At 35.0% G+C, this 17,923-nt stretch overlaps 1 protein-coding gene across 2 annotated transcripts in view; it reads right to left on the minus strand.

The window, feature by feature from the left end:
- itga10 (integrin, alpha 10) overlaps positions 1 to 17,923 on the minus strand; it is a 94,452-nt gene that overhangs the window by 14,358 nt on the left and 62,171 nt on the right. For both annotated transcript variants that reach the window (XM_087286750.1, XM_087286749.1), the window contains exons 10-19: positions 11,355 to 11,520; positions 10,295 to 10,368; positions 10,028 to 10,172; positions 9,358 to 9,506; positions 7,147 to 7,290; positions 6,825 to 7,028; positions 3,329 to 3,459; positions 3,012 to 3,178; positions 442 to 584; positions 150 to 260 (exon numbers count right to left, since the gene is read on the minus strand). In XM_087286750.1, the coding sequence (XP_087142876.1) occupies positions 150 to 260; positions 442 to 584; positions 3,012 to 3,178; positions 3,329 to 3,459; positions 6,825 to 7,028; positions 7,147 to 7,290; positions 9,358 to 9,506; positions 10,028 to 10,172; positions 10,295 to 10,368; positions 11,355 to 11,520 (1,434 nt within the window). The remainder of the gene's footprint in view (positions 1 to 149; positions 261 to 441; positions 585 to 3,011; positions 3,179 to 3,328; positions 3,460 to 6,824; positions 7,029 to 7,146; positions 7,291 to 9,357; positions 9,507 to 10,027; positions 10,173 to 10,294; positions 10,369 to 11,354; positions 11,521 to 17,923) is intronic.

Raw genomic sequence — 17,923 nt, forward strand, 5'->3', positions numbered from 1 at the left:
TGGAGATCAGCTGAACGTATTCAAAATGTAAGAACTCAATTGCTTAACTCTAGGTTTCTTGTAAAATGAGTCTATTCCTATATATTTTTCTAATATCCATTCATATTCCTGTTTTTGAGGAATGAATAATGTAGTTGAAAATCACTCACAGACTTCTTGTGTGTTGTTGGCCAGCCCTCGTCAAGTACCGGGCCGCTTTCTGTGTCATTGATTTTGAAGCGTAAAGTGAAGCTGATCGGTCGGATGTAATCGGCTGTATCCTACATGCATAAAGGAAGTCAGAAACTGGCAGAAGAACACTTTTGGTTGAAAACAATGAGTATATACTAGCAAGTATAATGTACAGTAAGTAAACCATTATAACAATACAGCCTCATTTTTTGCAGTATTGACCGACTAAATGTACATTTCCATTGCTTCATTGATTTTCTGAAGACTTACAAAAACGTGAAATGGCAAGATGTAGCACTTGGTCTCTCCAACACGAACACTGATGCTCATTAAGGTCTGACGCTGAGAGTTGGAGTCAAACAAAGCACGAGCTGAGATCTTTCTGTCATCCAGCATGGCCCCCACCTGCATATCTATGGGTCAAAAATGAAACAATTTTTTTTGTTTAGTTTTTCAGCAAAAAAAAGACTGAATATCAAACACTTTTACCATGATTTAAAGAATACACCTACTAGAATACCACTCAGTCTAATATATTTGTATATTTAACACCATAATAATCACACTCTACAATAATGTTTCAAGCAATTGTATTTTTACTAACATAAACTATAGTTCAAATATAGTTAAATATAGATTAAATCATAGTTCAACATTTACTGATGCAACATTAGAATACAAAGTTGTGCTTAGTTATTGCACTGTGAGTTAACATGAACTAACAATGAACAGCTGTATTTTGAACCAAGATAAATAAATACAGTACTTTAATAAATGTAGTGTTTGTTTGTTCGTTCATTTTAGTAAATAACTAACATTAACTTATTGTAAACCTTACCATAACCTTATACTACTGTATATCTTAAACCAAAATAATAAAATAATTGAACAATTGAACAATTTTACAACCACATTTTGAAAAAGTAGTTAAAAAAGTGTGTTGGTGTATCATGAGTTTTTTTTTAATTATTGCCAATAATTTTGACTCACAACAGCAGTCTAGATAAAACTGTGGATCATTTATCATTAGCATAAAATGAATCGAGTGACAGTCTTTCAAATTCAATAAATTTGTTTCTAACTTTTTCACAAGTACCAGTAATATTCTATGTACTGTAAAGAGACCCATTTACACATGTACATGTCAATGTTACAAGTAGACCTGCTCAATATCCAGTTAAACTTAAGGAAATACATAAATAATTAAAATTTTCTACATACTTATATTGATAGTATTCATATTAATTTTGATATTTATTCATTTAGTTCTTTTTTTTTTTTTAAGAAACAAATAAACATTCTGAACGTTATTTTAGTTGGTTTAGTGGCAGTTTATGAAGAGAAAACATTGAATGATGAACATTAAGGGCCAGTTGATTAGGTTTCTTGAGCAATTATAAGAATATTCTTAGGTTATTACAATTATATATACAGTTAAAGTCAGAATGATTTGCCCCCCTTTGCATTTTTTTTCTTTTAAAAATATTTCCCAAATGATGTTTGGGACAGAGCAAGCATTTTCACAGTATGTCTGATAATATTTTTTATTCTGAAGAAAGTCTTATTTGTTTTATTTCAGCTAGAAAAAGGCAGTTTTTATTTTTTTAAAAGCCGTTTTGGGGTTCAAATTATTAGCACCTTTAAGCAATTTTTTTTTTCAATAGTGTACAGAACAAACCATCATTATACAATAACTCACCTAATTATCCTAGCCTGCCTAGTTAACCTAATGAATCTAGTTAAGCCTTTAAATGTCACTTTAAGCTGTATAGAGGTGTCTTGAAAAATATCTAGTCAAATATTATTTACTGTCATCATGGCAAAGATAAAATAAATCAGTTATTAGAAATGAGTTATTAAAACAATTATGTTTAGAAATGTGTTGAAAAAATCTGCTCTCCATTAAACAGAAATTAGGAAGAAAAATAAACAGGGGGGCTAATAATTTAGGGGGCTAATAATTCTGACTTCAGCTGTATGTATATCATTATACATATATCTTAGATAGGGCAGCACGATGGAGCAGTAGGTAGCACAATTGCCTTACAGCAAGAAGGTCGCTGGTTCAAGCCCCGGCTGGGTCAGTTGGCATTTTTGTGTGGAGTTTGCATGTTTTCCCTGTGTTCGCATGGGTTTCCTCGGGGTTCTACGGTTTCCCCCCACAGTACAAACACATGCGGTTTAGGTGAATTGGGTAAGCTAAATTGTCCGTAGTGTATGCGTGTGAATGCAAGAGTGTATGGGTGTTTTCTAATGTTGGGTTGCAGCTGAAAGGCCATCCACAAGTGCTGGATAAGTTGCCGGTTCTTTCTGCTGTGGCAACCCCTGATTAATAAAGGGACTTTATTAGCCTGAGATAATAAAGGGGCTTTATTAATCTGGGGTCGCCACAGGGGATTGAACCGCCAACCTGTCCAGCAAGTTTTTACGCAGCGGATGCCCTTCCAGCCGCAACCCATCCCTAGGAAACATCCACACACAAACCGGAGCACCCGGAGGAAACCCACCTTTGCAGGGAGAACATACAAACTCCACACAGAAATGCCAACTGTGCATAGACTCGAATCAGAGACCTTCTTGCTATGAGGCGACAGCACTACCTACTGCGCCACTGCTTCGCCCCTTGGGTAATTATAATTTTATATATCATTGTACATAAATTCTTAGGTAATCATCAAGAACTATGAGACAATTTATGAAAAAAAGTGACCTAAGTTCTGAGAAATGTGTGAAAAACCCAAACTTTAATTAACTTGTTGTACATGAGATGAATTCTGTGCACCAATGGAAAGTTAAAAGAGAAAAAAGTGTTAAAAGCTTTTTGGTACATGACACTTTACCAAAATATGTGCCACGAGAGCCAGGAGAGCGAGACAAGGCCAGGAAGCAAACGGTGGCATTAAGGCATGCGGAGTCTCGTCCAGCTCTGAGGCAGTTCTTCTGAATCACATTAATAGAGTGTGGCTGGAAGGACAGGCTAACGTTGATCTGCACGATACTGCGTGACCTGAAGAAAACAGAGGTCACATGGGCCACAATAAAACCTGACTTTACTACTGTTCCACACACAGTTTAAGGTTATGAATGACTGATTTGTATGATGGCAGTGTTTAAATGATGCTTAAAAAACACAAGACTGCAATGAGGCATGGCGTACTTCAGAAGGACAGCAGAGCCCTGTGCTCCCACAGCAAGATCCAGTAACTCATCCCCATCCAGATCCAGCAGAGCGCTCAGGCTACGGCCAAAATACCGCATGCCCGTGGACAGAGAGGAGCCTGAGATACGCTACACAAAGAAAGGAAAAATTTATTAGTGTGTGAAGTATAAAACGTAGTCTAATAACACAGTGGACACTAGTCTGCCAATACATTTGGGGTTAGTAAAAATAGTAGGATTATTAACAAATGATGTAAATTGATCAAAAAGCACAGTGATGATATTTGAAATGCTATGAAAGATCCAACCTGAGCAGATTGCTGGTGTATACACTGATCGCTATCAAGGCTACACATCCACCATTTCATGGACTACAAGATCCAGTTATGCACCACACACTGACAGCAGTTCCTAATCCTGACTGATTGCATATACAGCCAGAGGATTGTCAAGGACTGATTACATAGACTAGTGGTTCTCAAACTTTTTTCATAAAGTACCACCTCAGAAAAAAAATAGTCTCTCCAAGTACCCCCAAAATAAGCAGTATTGAAATACAGTAGCGTAGTAGGCCCAGTAAAGCAGCTCCAACTCTGCACAGTTAAAAAATGTGCCAGATTACCTCAGAAATATAGGCTATATGTCATTTATGGCATATTATATACATAATTTTGCTAAATTTTGAAAGGTGTGTAACATGTACATGACATATTTTATTCTTCCGCATACCACTAGAAGGAAGCCTGCGTACTACTAGTGGTACACGTACCACAGTTTGAGAACCACTGACATAGACTATTTAAGCAGCACAGACACATACACTGTTGCTGAGTCTTTTTTACTGCACTTGTGACATTACAAAATGTTTCCTTTTTCTTGCTTTGCCGTGTTTAGACCCTTGCCTTTTTGTCTGTTTATTCCTGTCTGCTGCCTGCCTTCTAAACATCTCCCTGCTTATTTGACAATGACTCTAAATTGCCTGTTTCCATCCGCTTACTCCTGGTTTGACGATTGCTTTCCTGATCATTCTCTGCTTAATAAACTTGCATTTGGATCCACTTCCGTTGTCAGCATCACATTACATTACAATTTTCAATAAATAATCTAATTTTAGAACTTTCTCTACATAGAAAACTCCTGAAAAAGATTTTCAGAAAAATATTATTCAGCACAAGATTTGTCAATATCGATGAAGTTAATCTACTTGTTAATATCTGACAATTCTTTGATCAATGTCATTCATTAGTTTTCTTTTCGGCTTTGTCCCTTTATTAATCCGGGGTCGCCACAGCGGAATGAACCTCTAACTTATCCAGCACATTTTTACGCAGCAGATGCCCTTCCAGCCACAACCCATCTCTGAGAAACATCCACACACACTCATCCACACTCATACACTACAGACAATTTAGCTTACCCAATTCACCTGTACCGCATGTCTTTGGACTGTGGGGGAAACCGGAGCACCTGGAGGAAACCCACGCAAACTCAGGGAGAACATGCAAATTCCACACAGAAATGCCAACTGACCCAGCCGAGGCCCGAATCAGCGACCTAGTTTCTGTGAGGTGACAGCACTACCTACTGCACCACTGCATCGCCTTAACCAATTTCTTTAATCAAATTAGTGCAATCTTGATTGCATAAGAGAAGACTTCTTTCAAAAACTATTTTTTTTGCAACCGTTAAATGTGACTGAGTGTGTGTGGATGTTTCCCAGAGATGGGTTTTGGCTGGAAGGGCATCCGCTGCGTAAAAACATGCTGGATAAGTTGGTGGTTCATTCCGCTGTGGCGACCCCGGAATAATAAAGGGACCTAGCCGAAAAGAAAATGAATGAATGAAAAATCAGTCATTTGCAATCTATTACTTTTTGAAAGTAACATACCCAACACTGGTCATTTAAAACCTTTAAAACACAATGAACTAAAATGTAAAAGATCAAAAAAAATTAGATAAAAAGGACTTGTGGAAAATGTGGATAAAGCTTGTAGTTTAAATCTCGTAAAAGGCACAACTGTTGCTAAACTGTTTAACTCATATGGCTTTGTTTTTCATTTTATGAAATTTTGTGTTTCAAAGATTAACCAAAAGCTCTTACAGCTTTGAAAGGACATGAGAGTTTCATTTTGATGCGCTATTAAAATGTGGTTTAGTCAATTAGATCACCAGTAGACAAGGCAGACACGCGTTTTAATGCTTAACATAGTGTTTTACTTTTAATTCCTCTCAACAGCTTCTCTGCTTTATGTATGGCAATTTCTATATTTTTCTGATCTTTCAATCTAATGGTACAATAAGCTAAAGAAGATAGCAGAATGTAGAAAATTAAGAAAGAGTAGTGATTTTTATTTCAGCTCTAGGTGCAAAACTATGAAATCTGTGAGTTTGTGTTAAAATCAGGACTGGTAAGTGAGCATATTCCTTCAAACCAAACTTTTTTTATATGGCAAAGTTTAAATTCCATCTGCCCTTGTACTTCAACAATATTTCCAACAATGTTAAAGAATTTGGTCAGTAGGTGTAGTGAAGGTGCTGTTTTGTGACCGTTTGAACATATTTGTCCACATGAACATCTACACTTTAAAAAGCAATCCTATCAATTGTGTTTTTAAATATTTCTAAAAGTGGCTGAAAGTGGATAATATTTTCACCAGAATCTAGTGCCATCCACTTGTTATAGAATCAACAAAAAAAAACATTTATATATATATATATATATCCAAGACTATATGTCCAAGACTATATATCCAAGACTATATATATATATATATATATATATATATATATATATATATATATATATATATATATGTCCAAAGACTATAGAATACACTTATATCAATACCACAGCAGAATGAACAACTAAAAGCAAACAAAAAGATATATCACATAAAAAAATAAATAAATAAAAGAGCGAAGGCTAAAATTATTTTGATGTTATATATGACAGAAATTGATTTATCGACACTATCGTTCAACACTAAATATATATTCTACAATTCAACACTACTTTGTTTTTTAAATGTATACATTTGATTGGCAAGGATACATTATTCAAAAGAAATATGACACTAAATGGGATAGTTTACCCATAAATGCAGAATGTGTTTACTTGGGCACAGCAGAATGAACAACTAAAAGCAAACAAAGAGAGAGAAAAAATCCTCAAAACTATCAGCAGGAGGAATATCAATATAACACAGATCCGATTTACTGTTACACATGAATTTTCATTCTTAACTATTCATGTTTATTTATTATATAACAAACAAGTGTGAAAATATTAATAATAATTTGTGTGCATAATCGCTAGGTGCCATGTTTTGACCCATTTCTGAAGGTATTCGACCATTTAGGCATGCAGCTAACTTAAAAGATCACTTTCTGTTATGATGGGAATGAATTTTGATTAATTGCAGAGCCCTAAATGGGGACTATGATTGAACTAACCCATTGATCTGTCTGTAACCATGAAACGGTGCTATATTTACTTGTTTATACTGAGGTATGATGTAGTATTCATCGCCATGGTAGATGTAAAGAGCTCCCTGGTGGTCATCCTCAAGCGGAGCTCCCACGAGCAGATCAGTGTATCCATCATGGTTGAGGTCAGGGGCCACAGCCATGGCATAACCAAAGCGTGCATCCTGTGCCTTCTGCTGAGAATGCAGCGTCCCATTGGGAGCAAAACCATCCTAGTAGAGAGAGAGAGAGAAATATTCGGAAGTAGATTAAACATCTAATAGCTTTTGGAAGATCAAATGTTTCCAGCTGCAAGGTTTTAGTCAAAATACAGAACATTGAATCTCTCACCCCATCTAGACAGAAGACGTAGACTTTGCCTGTTTCTTTGTTTCCGGCTCCCAGAAACATTGGAGCAGCTATAAGCAGGATATCTGTTATTCCATCCTGATCCACGTCCACCACGCATACCTCGCTGCCAAAATATGAGCCGATCTGGACAGAAAGGGGAAAAATATTGAGCAATCTCAAGTGTTCCACACAATTTTTTTAAAGAATGATTTTCCATTAGCATTGTTTTTAAAACTCTGGTGATAGAGCTAAGCCTATAATTATTTTAATGTTATACATGACAAAAATTTAAATATTATACACGACATGTTCAATAATATGAGTGTTTTGTTTTTTAAATGTACACATTTGAATGGCAAGGAAACATTAATCAAAAGAAATGTGACACCAAAAAATTGTATTTACTCACTATTTACTGACCCTTAAGTGATTCCAAACCTTTATGAGTTTTTTTCTGTTCAACACAAAATGATATATCTAGGAGAATGTTAGAAACTGGTAATCATTGGCTTTATAGTGGAAAAACAAATATATGGAAGTTGATGGTTACAGGTTTTCACTTACACGACTTTTGTGTTCAACATAAGAAAGAAAGCTAAACAGGTTTGTGACAAGTGAAGATAGTAAATAATGACATAATTTTGATCAATTACTTTAAATTCTCACAAATGCAGTTCTTTAAGAATAATTAAAAAATTAAATGAAAAAAAAAAGACAAGTTTCCTAAGAACCACATCATCATATTAGATTAGTTTCTTAAGGACCGCTTGCTTAACTCTAAACAATGGTATAATGATGCTAAAGTTGCCTTCGTCATCAGCAATAACATCTTAAATTTTATTAAAATAAAATAAATAAAAACTTTTTAATTAAAGTGTTACTGTTTTTCTAATAGATTACAAACATAAACTACACAAAAGCAACGTAGATGAGCAAAGAAAATCTTTGAAAATAATTTATGCGTCACATTTTATTTTGAGGTATAATTCTCACTATTAACAAACCATTAACTATAACTTTTGCCTCAATAAACTTCTAATGATACCTATTAATAATTATTAGGGTAGTAAGAAGTTAGATTTAATGAGATCATGCAGAGGCAACGCGGTGGCGCACTGGGTAGCACGTTCGCTTCACAGCAAGAAGGTCGCTGGTTCGAGCCTCGGCTGGGTCAGTTGGTGTTTCTGTGTGGAGTTTGCATGTTCTCCCCGTGTTCGCAAGGGTTTCCTCTGGGTGCTCCGGTTTCCCCCACAAGTTCAAAGACATGCGGTACAGGTGAATTGGGCATGTTAAAATTGACCGTAGTGCATGAGTGTGTGTGTGTGTGAATGAGTGTGTACGGGAGTTTCCCAGTGATGGGTTGCAGCTGGAAGGGCATCCGCTGCGTAAAACATATGCTGGATAAGTTGCCGTTTCATTCCACTGTGGCGACCCCAGATTAATAAAGGCACTAAGCCGACAAAAAAATGAATGAATGAATGAAGATCATGCAGAATCTGTACTTTATAAGTACCAATAAACAGCCAATATCTAAATAAAAAGACAAGCAACAAGCAACTAGTTAATAAAAATACTACTTGAACTAAAGTGTTACAGATTTTTGTTTTTAAACATTCATTTTGGCATTATAAGTTCTTTTTGAGATAAGACTATTTAACAGGAAATGAGAATGCATAATTTAATATTTAATATGGTTTCATATAAATTATATGCAATATGGACTGGTTCTGATACATATGAAGCACATGTATATTATGTAGTTTGACTTTACATAAAATCTAAATAACAGCAATAGCGGGTTAATAAAATATCTTAGAGTAGGTTAAAGCCTGTCAAAACAAACATTCATTCTAGAAATGCTTAAGATATTAATTCCTGTGGCTTTTACAGGCCTAGAACACCTAATTAAAAAAATCCCCTGAATTATGCAGGTTTAGCATGAACTGTGGGAACCCTGACACTCTGGATTTTGTTCACTTTGATTTTAGGAGTGGCTTGAGAAAATGAAACCCATTTCCATTTGTTTAATAAGAAAATAAACTCATTAATTGTGAGAGGAGGAATGTGGTGTGAAAGAAGGAGAAAGAGAAAAAGCAAAGCAAGACTGAAAAAAATCGGGGATTGATGGAGATCTCATCAGTGCTACAAAACAGACAGACCAAAGAGGGAGAACGTCAGTATAAATAAATCTCAAAATGAAGGAGAGGTCACCTGTTCTCCATTCAGGGCCTGTGTGATTATGACATCCCCTTCAGGAGTGAGGTCAAACAGGATGACCTTTCCTTTGTGCTTGAATCTGGGTGCACCAGCAACGTACAGCCTCCTCCAGTTCCCCACAACCACTGAGGACACTGTGTAACCTACAGCAGAGTCAGATTGACACTGAGCATCAATAAACGTCTTTTCATTTTTGTTTAATCAATTTATGATAGATTTTTTATTATTATTTTTTTCATAGTTTCTTGAGTTTTATCTATAATGTTAATAAAATAATATACCAAATATATTTAAAAAATGTAAACATTTGGTCTTCTTCATGAATAATTGCATACTTTATAGTATTTATAAGCACATTTGAACTTCATATATAAACTTTACCCTTAATTCATCACATGAATATGTAAATGAGTTTGTTCTTAAACTTGTTCTTCTGTTAGTGAATTTAAATGGGTTGTATGTTAGTTTTTGACTGTACTAAAACATAAAAGTCCTATGTTTGCAGATATGTAAGACACATGCTAAGTGAACAGGCTGGTTTATCTGAAAAACTATGCTAAAGTAAGTTATTCTCCTTAAAAATGTGCATTTAGTGTGATGTCACAAATCTATTCGAAATATCAAGGAATCATTGAAGATTAAAAACTGCATATTTAGACATTACCTAGGTAGGCTGCATGATTCTTGAGCTCCAGTGGGAACTCTTTCTCAAAGGCCTCTCGTGGGGGCATAAGCTGCCCTTCTTTGCTTTCTTTCAGGATGCCTCCCTCCCAATCGTAGGCTCCCACCATGCCAAACAAGATGCCATCCTGCAGTGAAGTTCACAGCATGATTACATGTTCTGAAGCATCTGCATATATCTCAGTATATCGATTCAAACATTTGAATTTAGGCACAACTTCACATAGACATAGAGTACACTGAAACTCACATCCAAAATGTGTGTTGAAAACCCAATCTGAGACATCTCCATAAGAAAGGCACTTTCATTGTATCCTAAAGTGCCTGTAACAAGAAAACACATTGCATTCTTTAAAATAAAATATCGTTATGTAGAGTGTAAAGTGCTGTAATCAAATCAATGCTAATGCTAAGTACAGCAATAAACATTTGTGTGCTCTACTATTCTAAATGTTTTGGCAAGAGTTATTAATTGTTTATTGTCAGCACAAAAAGGTACTACATTTTTGACAATGCATCAAATCTAAAGTCTAAAGTTATCATTGTCTTCCAGTATTTCTATGTATCCTGTGGATGCACAGATGTGCCCACTTTGAAGGTCATCTATCTACACCCTTCCATCCTTCCTGACAAACTTTCCTCAAAATCAAGGTGTCAAGCATTACACCCAGTTCTTACTGGAATGTTTTTTTCTAAAGTGACATCTTGCCCTGTCTGTTTTATCTCCCTGATCCTTAAGTCACCTTATATTTATGCTTAATATTCCTAAAATACAATGTTTATAGTTTTTTTGTGTCTAAAAGACATCACTAGCCAAACCTTCTGACATTAATACAAACATGGGGATTTACAATTGTATTCATTTTTGCATCACAAATTATTATAAGGTACACTTTTCAACATTGATAAACCATTAACTATGAATTTTGCCTCAAAAATTCCTAATTTACTGCTAATTAATAGTTTTTTTTTTTGGTAGTTAGGTTCAGGTATTAAGTAGGAATAGGGATATAGAATATGATCATGTAGAATTTGTACTTTATATACTGTATACAAACAAACAGATTACATCTTAATAAAAGGTAGGTAATAAACCACTAGGTTATAGTAAGAAACCAAATTTTGCTCGATCTAAAATAATGTATACTTGCAAGTATTTTCACATGTGGTTCAATAGTCCAAATACAAAGAAAAAGATGTCACAGAAGAACATCAGCATTATTCTGCTAAAATAAAACTGCTGAAAACAAATCTTTGTGAGAAGGATGTCTGTTTTTTACGGTCACTGAGGATGAATTTTCGTCTTTTACCTTCTAGACTAAATATGCGATCTCCCAACGCATCTACAATGTCATTTAGAGCAGCCTCATCCGTCACATTGAAGAAGTATTTCTCATCGGGGTCACTGGCGATGTACTTAATCTCATTGATGAACGTCTCTGGATCCTGCTGTCTGCGGATGTAGTGACCTAATACCTGTGTAGGAGAGAGACAGGGTGCATAAGCTGCTTAAATACAAACTGACCGAAACATTTAACCAGAAATGGTCATTCCTTTTGCAGACAAGTCATGTTTGAGACATGTTTGAGTCGAGAGGATCAAGAAAAAAAGATTTTCTCATACTGAGAGCCAACACCTCCTGCGGGGCCATTAGGGTGAAAACAGAAGATCTGATAGATCAATTAATGAGGGGATACGAGACTCAGAGGAAACTCATCCTAGAAACAAAACACCTACACAGAGGAAACAGAGAGGATATCACTCACATCCACTGGCAGCACACCACTAATGACAAGCCCTGAAAGCCATTGGTGCCAGGTCATGAGTTCACTCTCCACTGACACATCACCCTATATTGTTTAAATTTCCCAGCAGTACTTCCATAAGTTGCATTTTTTATGACATGCTGACTAGATAAATCTGATATATTCAATATATTATAAATATTAGTCAGAATTTTCGTCTAGCCATAGGTATTGTTTGATTTTAATTTTATTTTTGAAGGTCTTGTACACTATTAGGATAATTCTAACACCCTTTGTTTCTCATTACTGACTTTATATCTCACAAATAAGATTATATATCTCACGGTATAACAGACAAGAGAAGAGAAAGAGGATCTGAATTCTGTTTTTTATTATGAACAAAAACTAAGACTTTCCACCAAGTAAGTCATAAGAAATTGTGGCTGTAAAATTAGCACAAAAAAGATGCCGATAAAAACAACTGTAAAAGGTGTGCAACATAATCAATAATAATGTAAACAATCAAGCGGTAAAAACACAGAAAAACAAGGGGATATAAACTAGAAAAAAACAAGAAAGTCTGGGGACATGCCACAAAACAATTGGACTAACTTTGAGCCAATTTTCCCCCTCCCTGCTGGGATCCTAGGTAATTTTAGGTAGGCCCCCAGATTAGTAGAACTTTATTAAATTATCATTGAATCAACAGATTTCTAACGCTGAGTTTTCATCAGGTTTGCACCCTTAAGTATATATATATATATATATATATATATATATATATATATATATATATATATATATATATATATATATATATATATATATATATATATATATATATATACTTGAGGGTGCAAATCTGATGAAAACTCAGCGTTAGAAATCTGTTGATTTAATGATAATTTAATGAAGTTCTACTAATCATATTTCAATGACAAATGTTGTGAGCGCAGTATTAGAAGTCAAGATTGCATTTACATAATAGCCTACAGCTCGCAGATCTCTTTGCTTTCGTGCCGATTTCCTCTGCTCGTTCAAAAAACTTCTTGCACACCCCCTCAAATATAAGCCGCTTCAGGAGCGCGCAGATCTTCTTGTGCGCTTTCAAATAAACGCTTCTGAAGTGCGATTTAGTGCGTTTATGTCTCCAGCAGTTATTACATTTGCTAGGAATATTTATGAATGTCTCTAATAGACCTACAGAGCAATATTAATGCATCCTGAAGTAAAGTAAAACGGCTATACGTCGTGTTTGCTGGCCTCACGCAACATGCACCTGTCAGTCAGATAGTCTGCACGTAACCTTAAAGGGTTATTTTAAAGGGTTACAGCATTGCTACAGTTACAGAAAAGTTCACGCTGTTCTAATTCACTTACCTTTTAATACGCTTTGGTGCGATTATTACCCGCTATCAAAAATTAATCTTTTATTATTTCTTTATAATATAATAATGGATTCATGAACACAAACGCAGTGATTAAGTTAATGATATAACTTATTAGTGGTTAGTGTTATTGAGAATTGATGATGAACACCTGCTATTAACACATTTGTGGAAACATCCCAGTTGTGTTTTTAAATCTTACAATTAACTATAACATAATTGTGTTTTATCTTTATCTCCATATAATTGTGTTATTGACAATATTAACTTTATGACATAATTTAGATTTTATTTACAATTGCGACAATTAATTCAGAGCCTGAATTTTGAACTTTCTATCTCACACTTGTGCTTAAATCTCAAGTTTGGCATTATCTTTTAAAAATTGTACATTTAATCTAATTTTTACATATTTCAGTTGGGTCTATATATTAAAATTGTTGCTTTGTATGTAAAAACGTTAGTATATCAAAATAAGATTTCATATCTTTCATATTTCATATTTCATTTCAGTTGTTACTTTATATATATCCAACAGAATATAACAATATGTCTTTGTGTTATATAACTTTAATAATTTTAATAACTGCTATTCAGACCATTGTCCTGTCCCATATCCCATTATCTCTCTCCTATGTTGCCATCCTGTCATCCCTCTATACTGTCCTGTCTCAATAAATTCCAACATGTCAAAAATAAATTCTATAAAATCAACAGCTACATTTAAATGGATATCAATGGAGAACAAAGTTTTTGTCCATAAATTAGTGCAGTTATGGCATAATAACAGCAGGGGTTAAATGACCCATGCTACCCAGCCAAACCTTAACCTCATGAGTCTGAGGGGTGTATTTATGCTATCAAAAGTGTATGGCTCAGCAACCTGGATGAAGATCTGAGTATTTCCTGCAGGGTCTCGTTGCTGCTCTCAAAAACAAGCAGACAGACATTTGTGGAAACTTTTTAACAGAGACGACCTCTCGCAAGTTATGCAACTTTCATAGGGCCTCCGAAAAACAATGGCCTAAAAAGATATTATAAGAAGGGCTGTGCAAAATATTTTTGCTTCATTTTTTCCTCAATGATTATAAAAACACAATGAAATTATTATAAAAATGAACGATTTCCATTCCTCTCCTCCGTCCTACATCTTACATAAATGAGTCAATTCCTGTGATGTTAATTGACTGTTGAATGTTCCCCATAAAGATAGTTAGTTTCCCTGTGTATTAAATTAATGCACATGCATTTGGTATGTATTAACTTAAACACAGTTAATTACATTTTAAATTAACATAAGTATTTAAATACATGTCATTACAGATTTGTACAATCAGTCTTAAAGTAACATGTGTAATATTTAAATTTAATAAATCAAATGAAAGATCCATTAACCGCTCTTTCTTATAGTAACTTTACCCAGCAGGCACACAACATCATAAGACATTAATATTAGGTTACATTGAGGCCGTGACATCAGATGACCAAAATTCAATGTCTAGCCAACGTTATTTAGGACAACGTATGACACGACAACGTTATTTTGACGTCCACTAATGACGTCAAATTTTGTTGATATTTGGTTGATTTTAAGTTGTGTTGAAAAGTGACCAAAATCCAACATCTGAATGATGTCATAGTGGTAACGTCCATATAATGTCAAGGTGGAACATGACGTTGATGTTTGGTTGATTTTAGGTTGATTTTAGGTTGGACATTGACACTGGTCTGATGATGGGTTCGGATGTCAAACAGATTTTCATTTACAAAAAAACAAAAACTAACGTCACCACGACGTTGGGGTACGTTGGGGTACAATGTCAGTATGACATCATGTTGACGTCCTGCGCCTGCAGAGTATAAGAGCCAGTGTAGGATGTAGAATGTGTAGAATCGATTAAGAAAAAGTGTAATGAGATTTGTTTTCTGAGATTATATTTAAATGGGTAAAATGTTTATTTTATTTGTCTTTTTTTCTAATTCATTAGTTCCATCGTTTGTAAATTTATTATTATTATTATTTTTAAGTGTACAACCAAATATTTTAGGCTACCGATGCTGTTTGCTGACAGTGAAACTTGTCAGAAAGAATAAACAAAGGGGTTTGATAGCAGTAGTCTAGTGCTGGCTTTGCATACCAAGCATGTTCCCGGCTATTTATTGTAGTAATCTATTTTACTTATCACCTTTAATTCACGGTGGAATTTGTTGCACATTTCTAGTATGTAGTATTCTGAACTCCCACCCACTTCCCCACCTATTATGTTCACATTCCCAGCATCTCTATCCTGTAATGTCTAAAACATATCCTGACCAATACAGAAATTCATCTGAGGTTGTTTCTCTTCTCTCCCGCGAGTGCTTTACTTTTCCATCCGCTCACTAGTTCTGTGCAGGAGGAAGAGAACGAGAAAAGGGAGAGGGAGAACATAAAACACATCAAAACATGAAAGCCATGCTTTGGCTGGCGGGGCATTAAAACCAGCTGTCATAATTATATTCCACCGTTCCCTTGAGGAGACGCAGAGAGACATATTACCCAGATGACTCTGCAAATCCGGACACCATTCTGGCACTGTTTGTATAAGAGAGGAAAACATAGGCTCATTCAGGAGCAGGTTTACATGCTGTACTCCGTTCCAACAAGGGGAGTACAGTAGAAATGTCAAATCACACAGAGCAGTAGTGAGAGACAGTTTAAATTGAAAAGTAAATCACTTGCAGACTTCATGTGATTTAGCAGCACTGTATATCCAAGAGGTTAATGTTTATTTACATTTGCTGAGGTAGTGTTCAAAATTGTACTGGTCTTTTTGATTGTGCAATGTCAATGTCAGCATTAAAAAAAAAAAAAAAAAAAAAGAAAGAAAACGGCCCAACTATCTGCACTGCCAGATGGACAATGTTAAAAAGCATACTAAACAGTATATTTTGTATATGCAGTACTGTGCAAATGTTTCAGGCCACCATTATATTTGTTGATTTAGTGATGGTATAATGACCACATATAATTACTTCTCATGCTTTTTTATTTAAAAACAACCAGAAAATTTAGGTTAGAGTTGGTTTTTGGTCTACTATTTTAAGACTTGAAATACACAGTCAGAGAGATATCTACGAATGAGTGCTTGCAGCCCTCAGTAAAAGGTGGTTGAGGCTCTGTCGTAGCTTGGGGCTGTATTTCTGCCATTGGTGTTGGCAATATTGTCTGAACTGATGGAATCGTGACTAGTAAAAAGCACAGAAATTTAAATCTGTTATGCCATTCTTTATAGAAAGTAACTTATTGGCAGTATTGATTTTCAAAAAGAGAAATCAATGACAATGAAACACAGACAGTCATAAAATGACCTTCACAGAGTCCAGACCTGAATATTATAGAGGTGTTATAGATTCACTTGAACGGAAAAAGTAAGATGTGACAGCCTAAATCTAAATAAGAAAAAGGCCAATCTATACTTCTCAAACACATGTGGTAGGTCCAGCATAGCCTTTGCACAGTTGCATACACTCTGACCCTATGCACTTTGCACTAATAAAGCTCTTTATGTATTTAAAATTTCCTTTTTTAATTTTACCACGTCATATAAAAACATACACACTTATTTGAGGACACAGAACACTTTTTAAACTTGCAGTGTTCCCTGATGCGTCTGTAAAGTGCTGCGCAGCAGCAGACAGAAAAAAAGGTCGCCTAGTTTCTGCTTTCACTCACCCCGAAAATGCTGTTTGCATGATTTGATTAATATCATCGTATCTTAATACTTTATAAATAATGTTTAAAACATTCTCCGGTGTTTATTGTTTTTAGAAAATATCTAAAATCTTTTTTTTCAGAGAGGCTTTTGAAAAATGAAAGTTTAATGGCTTTAAAACAGTTTGATATAGTACCTAATTGTTATAGCTAGCTTTTGTTAGTTTTATATTGGTTTATTTATTTAATGTGATTTTATTATATCCGATATTTGTAGTTCTTTAAATTATTTCAATTTAGCTCAGGCTATTTTATCTAGATATGACACTATTGTTTTGAGCCTACAAAAGTGGACACGAAATGTGTAAAGTTGAGTGTCTTTCTGTTGTATTTATACAGTGTATTATCTCCAAAATAAATAAAAACAATAAAAAATAAAAGAAAAAGCCGCTCGCGGCATCTACAGAGCTAAGGGAGCGCGCTTTACCTTGGTCTCACACACACATACAGGCATCTAAATGCGCACAAACACACCTTTTAAACTTGACAAAAACTCTCGACAACCTTTACTCTCTGCTGTGTCTTTAATATGGTGTAAAGATTATTATGCATTATTGAAACATCAAGGAGGATGCAGCAAAGAAAAGACACTTATAAATTAAAACTACTTTGTTATTTTATGCAACAACCTTACATTTAAAAGAGAAACATAAGGGCGATCATACGCAAAAAGACCGTAGCCTATAATTTGTTCCAGATGTTTTATTTCCCCTATTTATTTATTTATTTATTTTTTTTTTTTTAATTTTTTTATTATTATTTTTTTTTATTTATTTGTTTATGTGTTTGGTGCATGTTTTCGTGTGCGATCGGAAAACTGTGCCCGCCTCTCCTTTCACTCCGCCCCGAAGCCCCGGCTGGCCCTCTTTGGCCCCAGGTATTCGGCGGGCTGAAAAAGGCTGGCTGCTGGCTCCAAACAGAGCTATCGCGCTTTAGGCGCGATAGTGGAAACGCAGCTAATGATATAGGTTATAGGTTTACCTATATATATA

The sequence above is a fragment of the Danio rerio genome, chromosome 16 (genome assembly GCF_052040795.2).
Source record: "Danio rerio strain M-AB ecotype USA chromosome 16, GRCz13ab, whole genome shotgun sequence".
Lineage (NCBI taxonomy): Eukaryota > Metazoa > Chordata > Actinopteri > Cypriniformes > Danionidae > Danio > Danio rerio.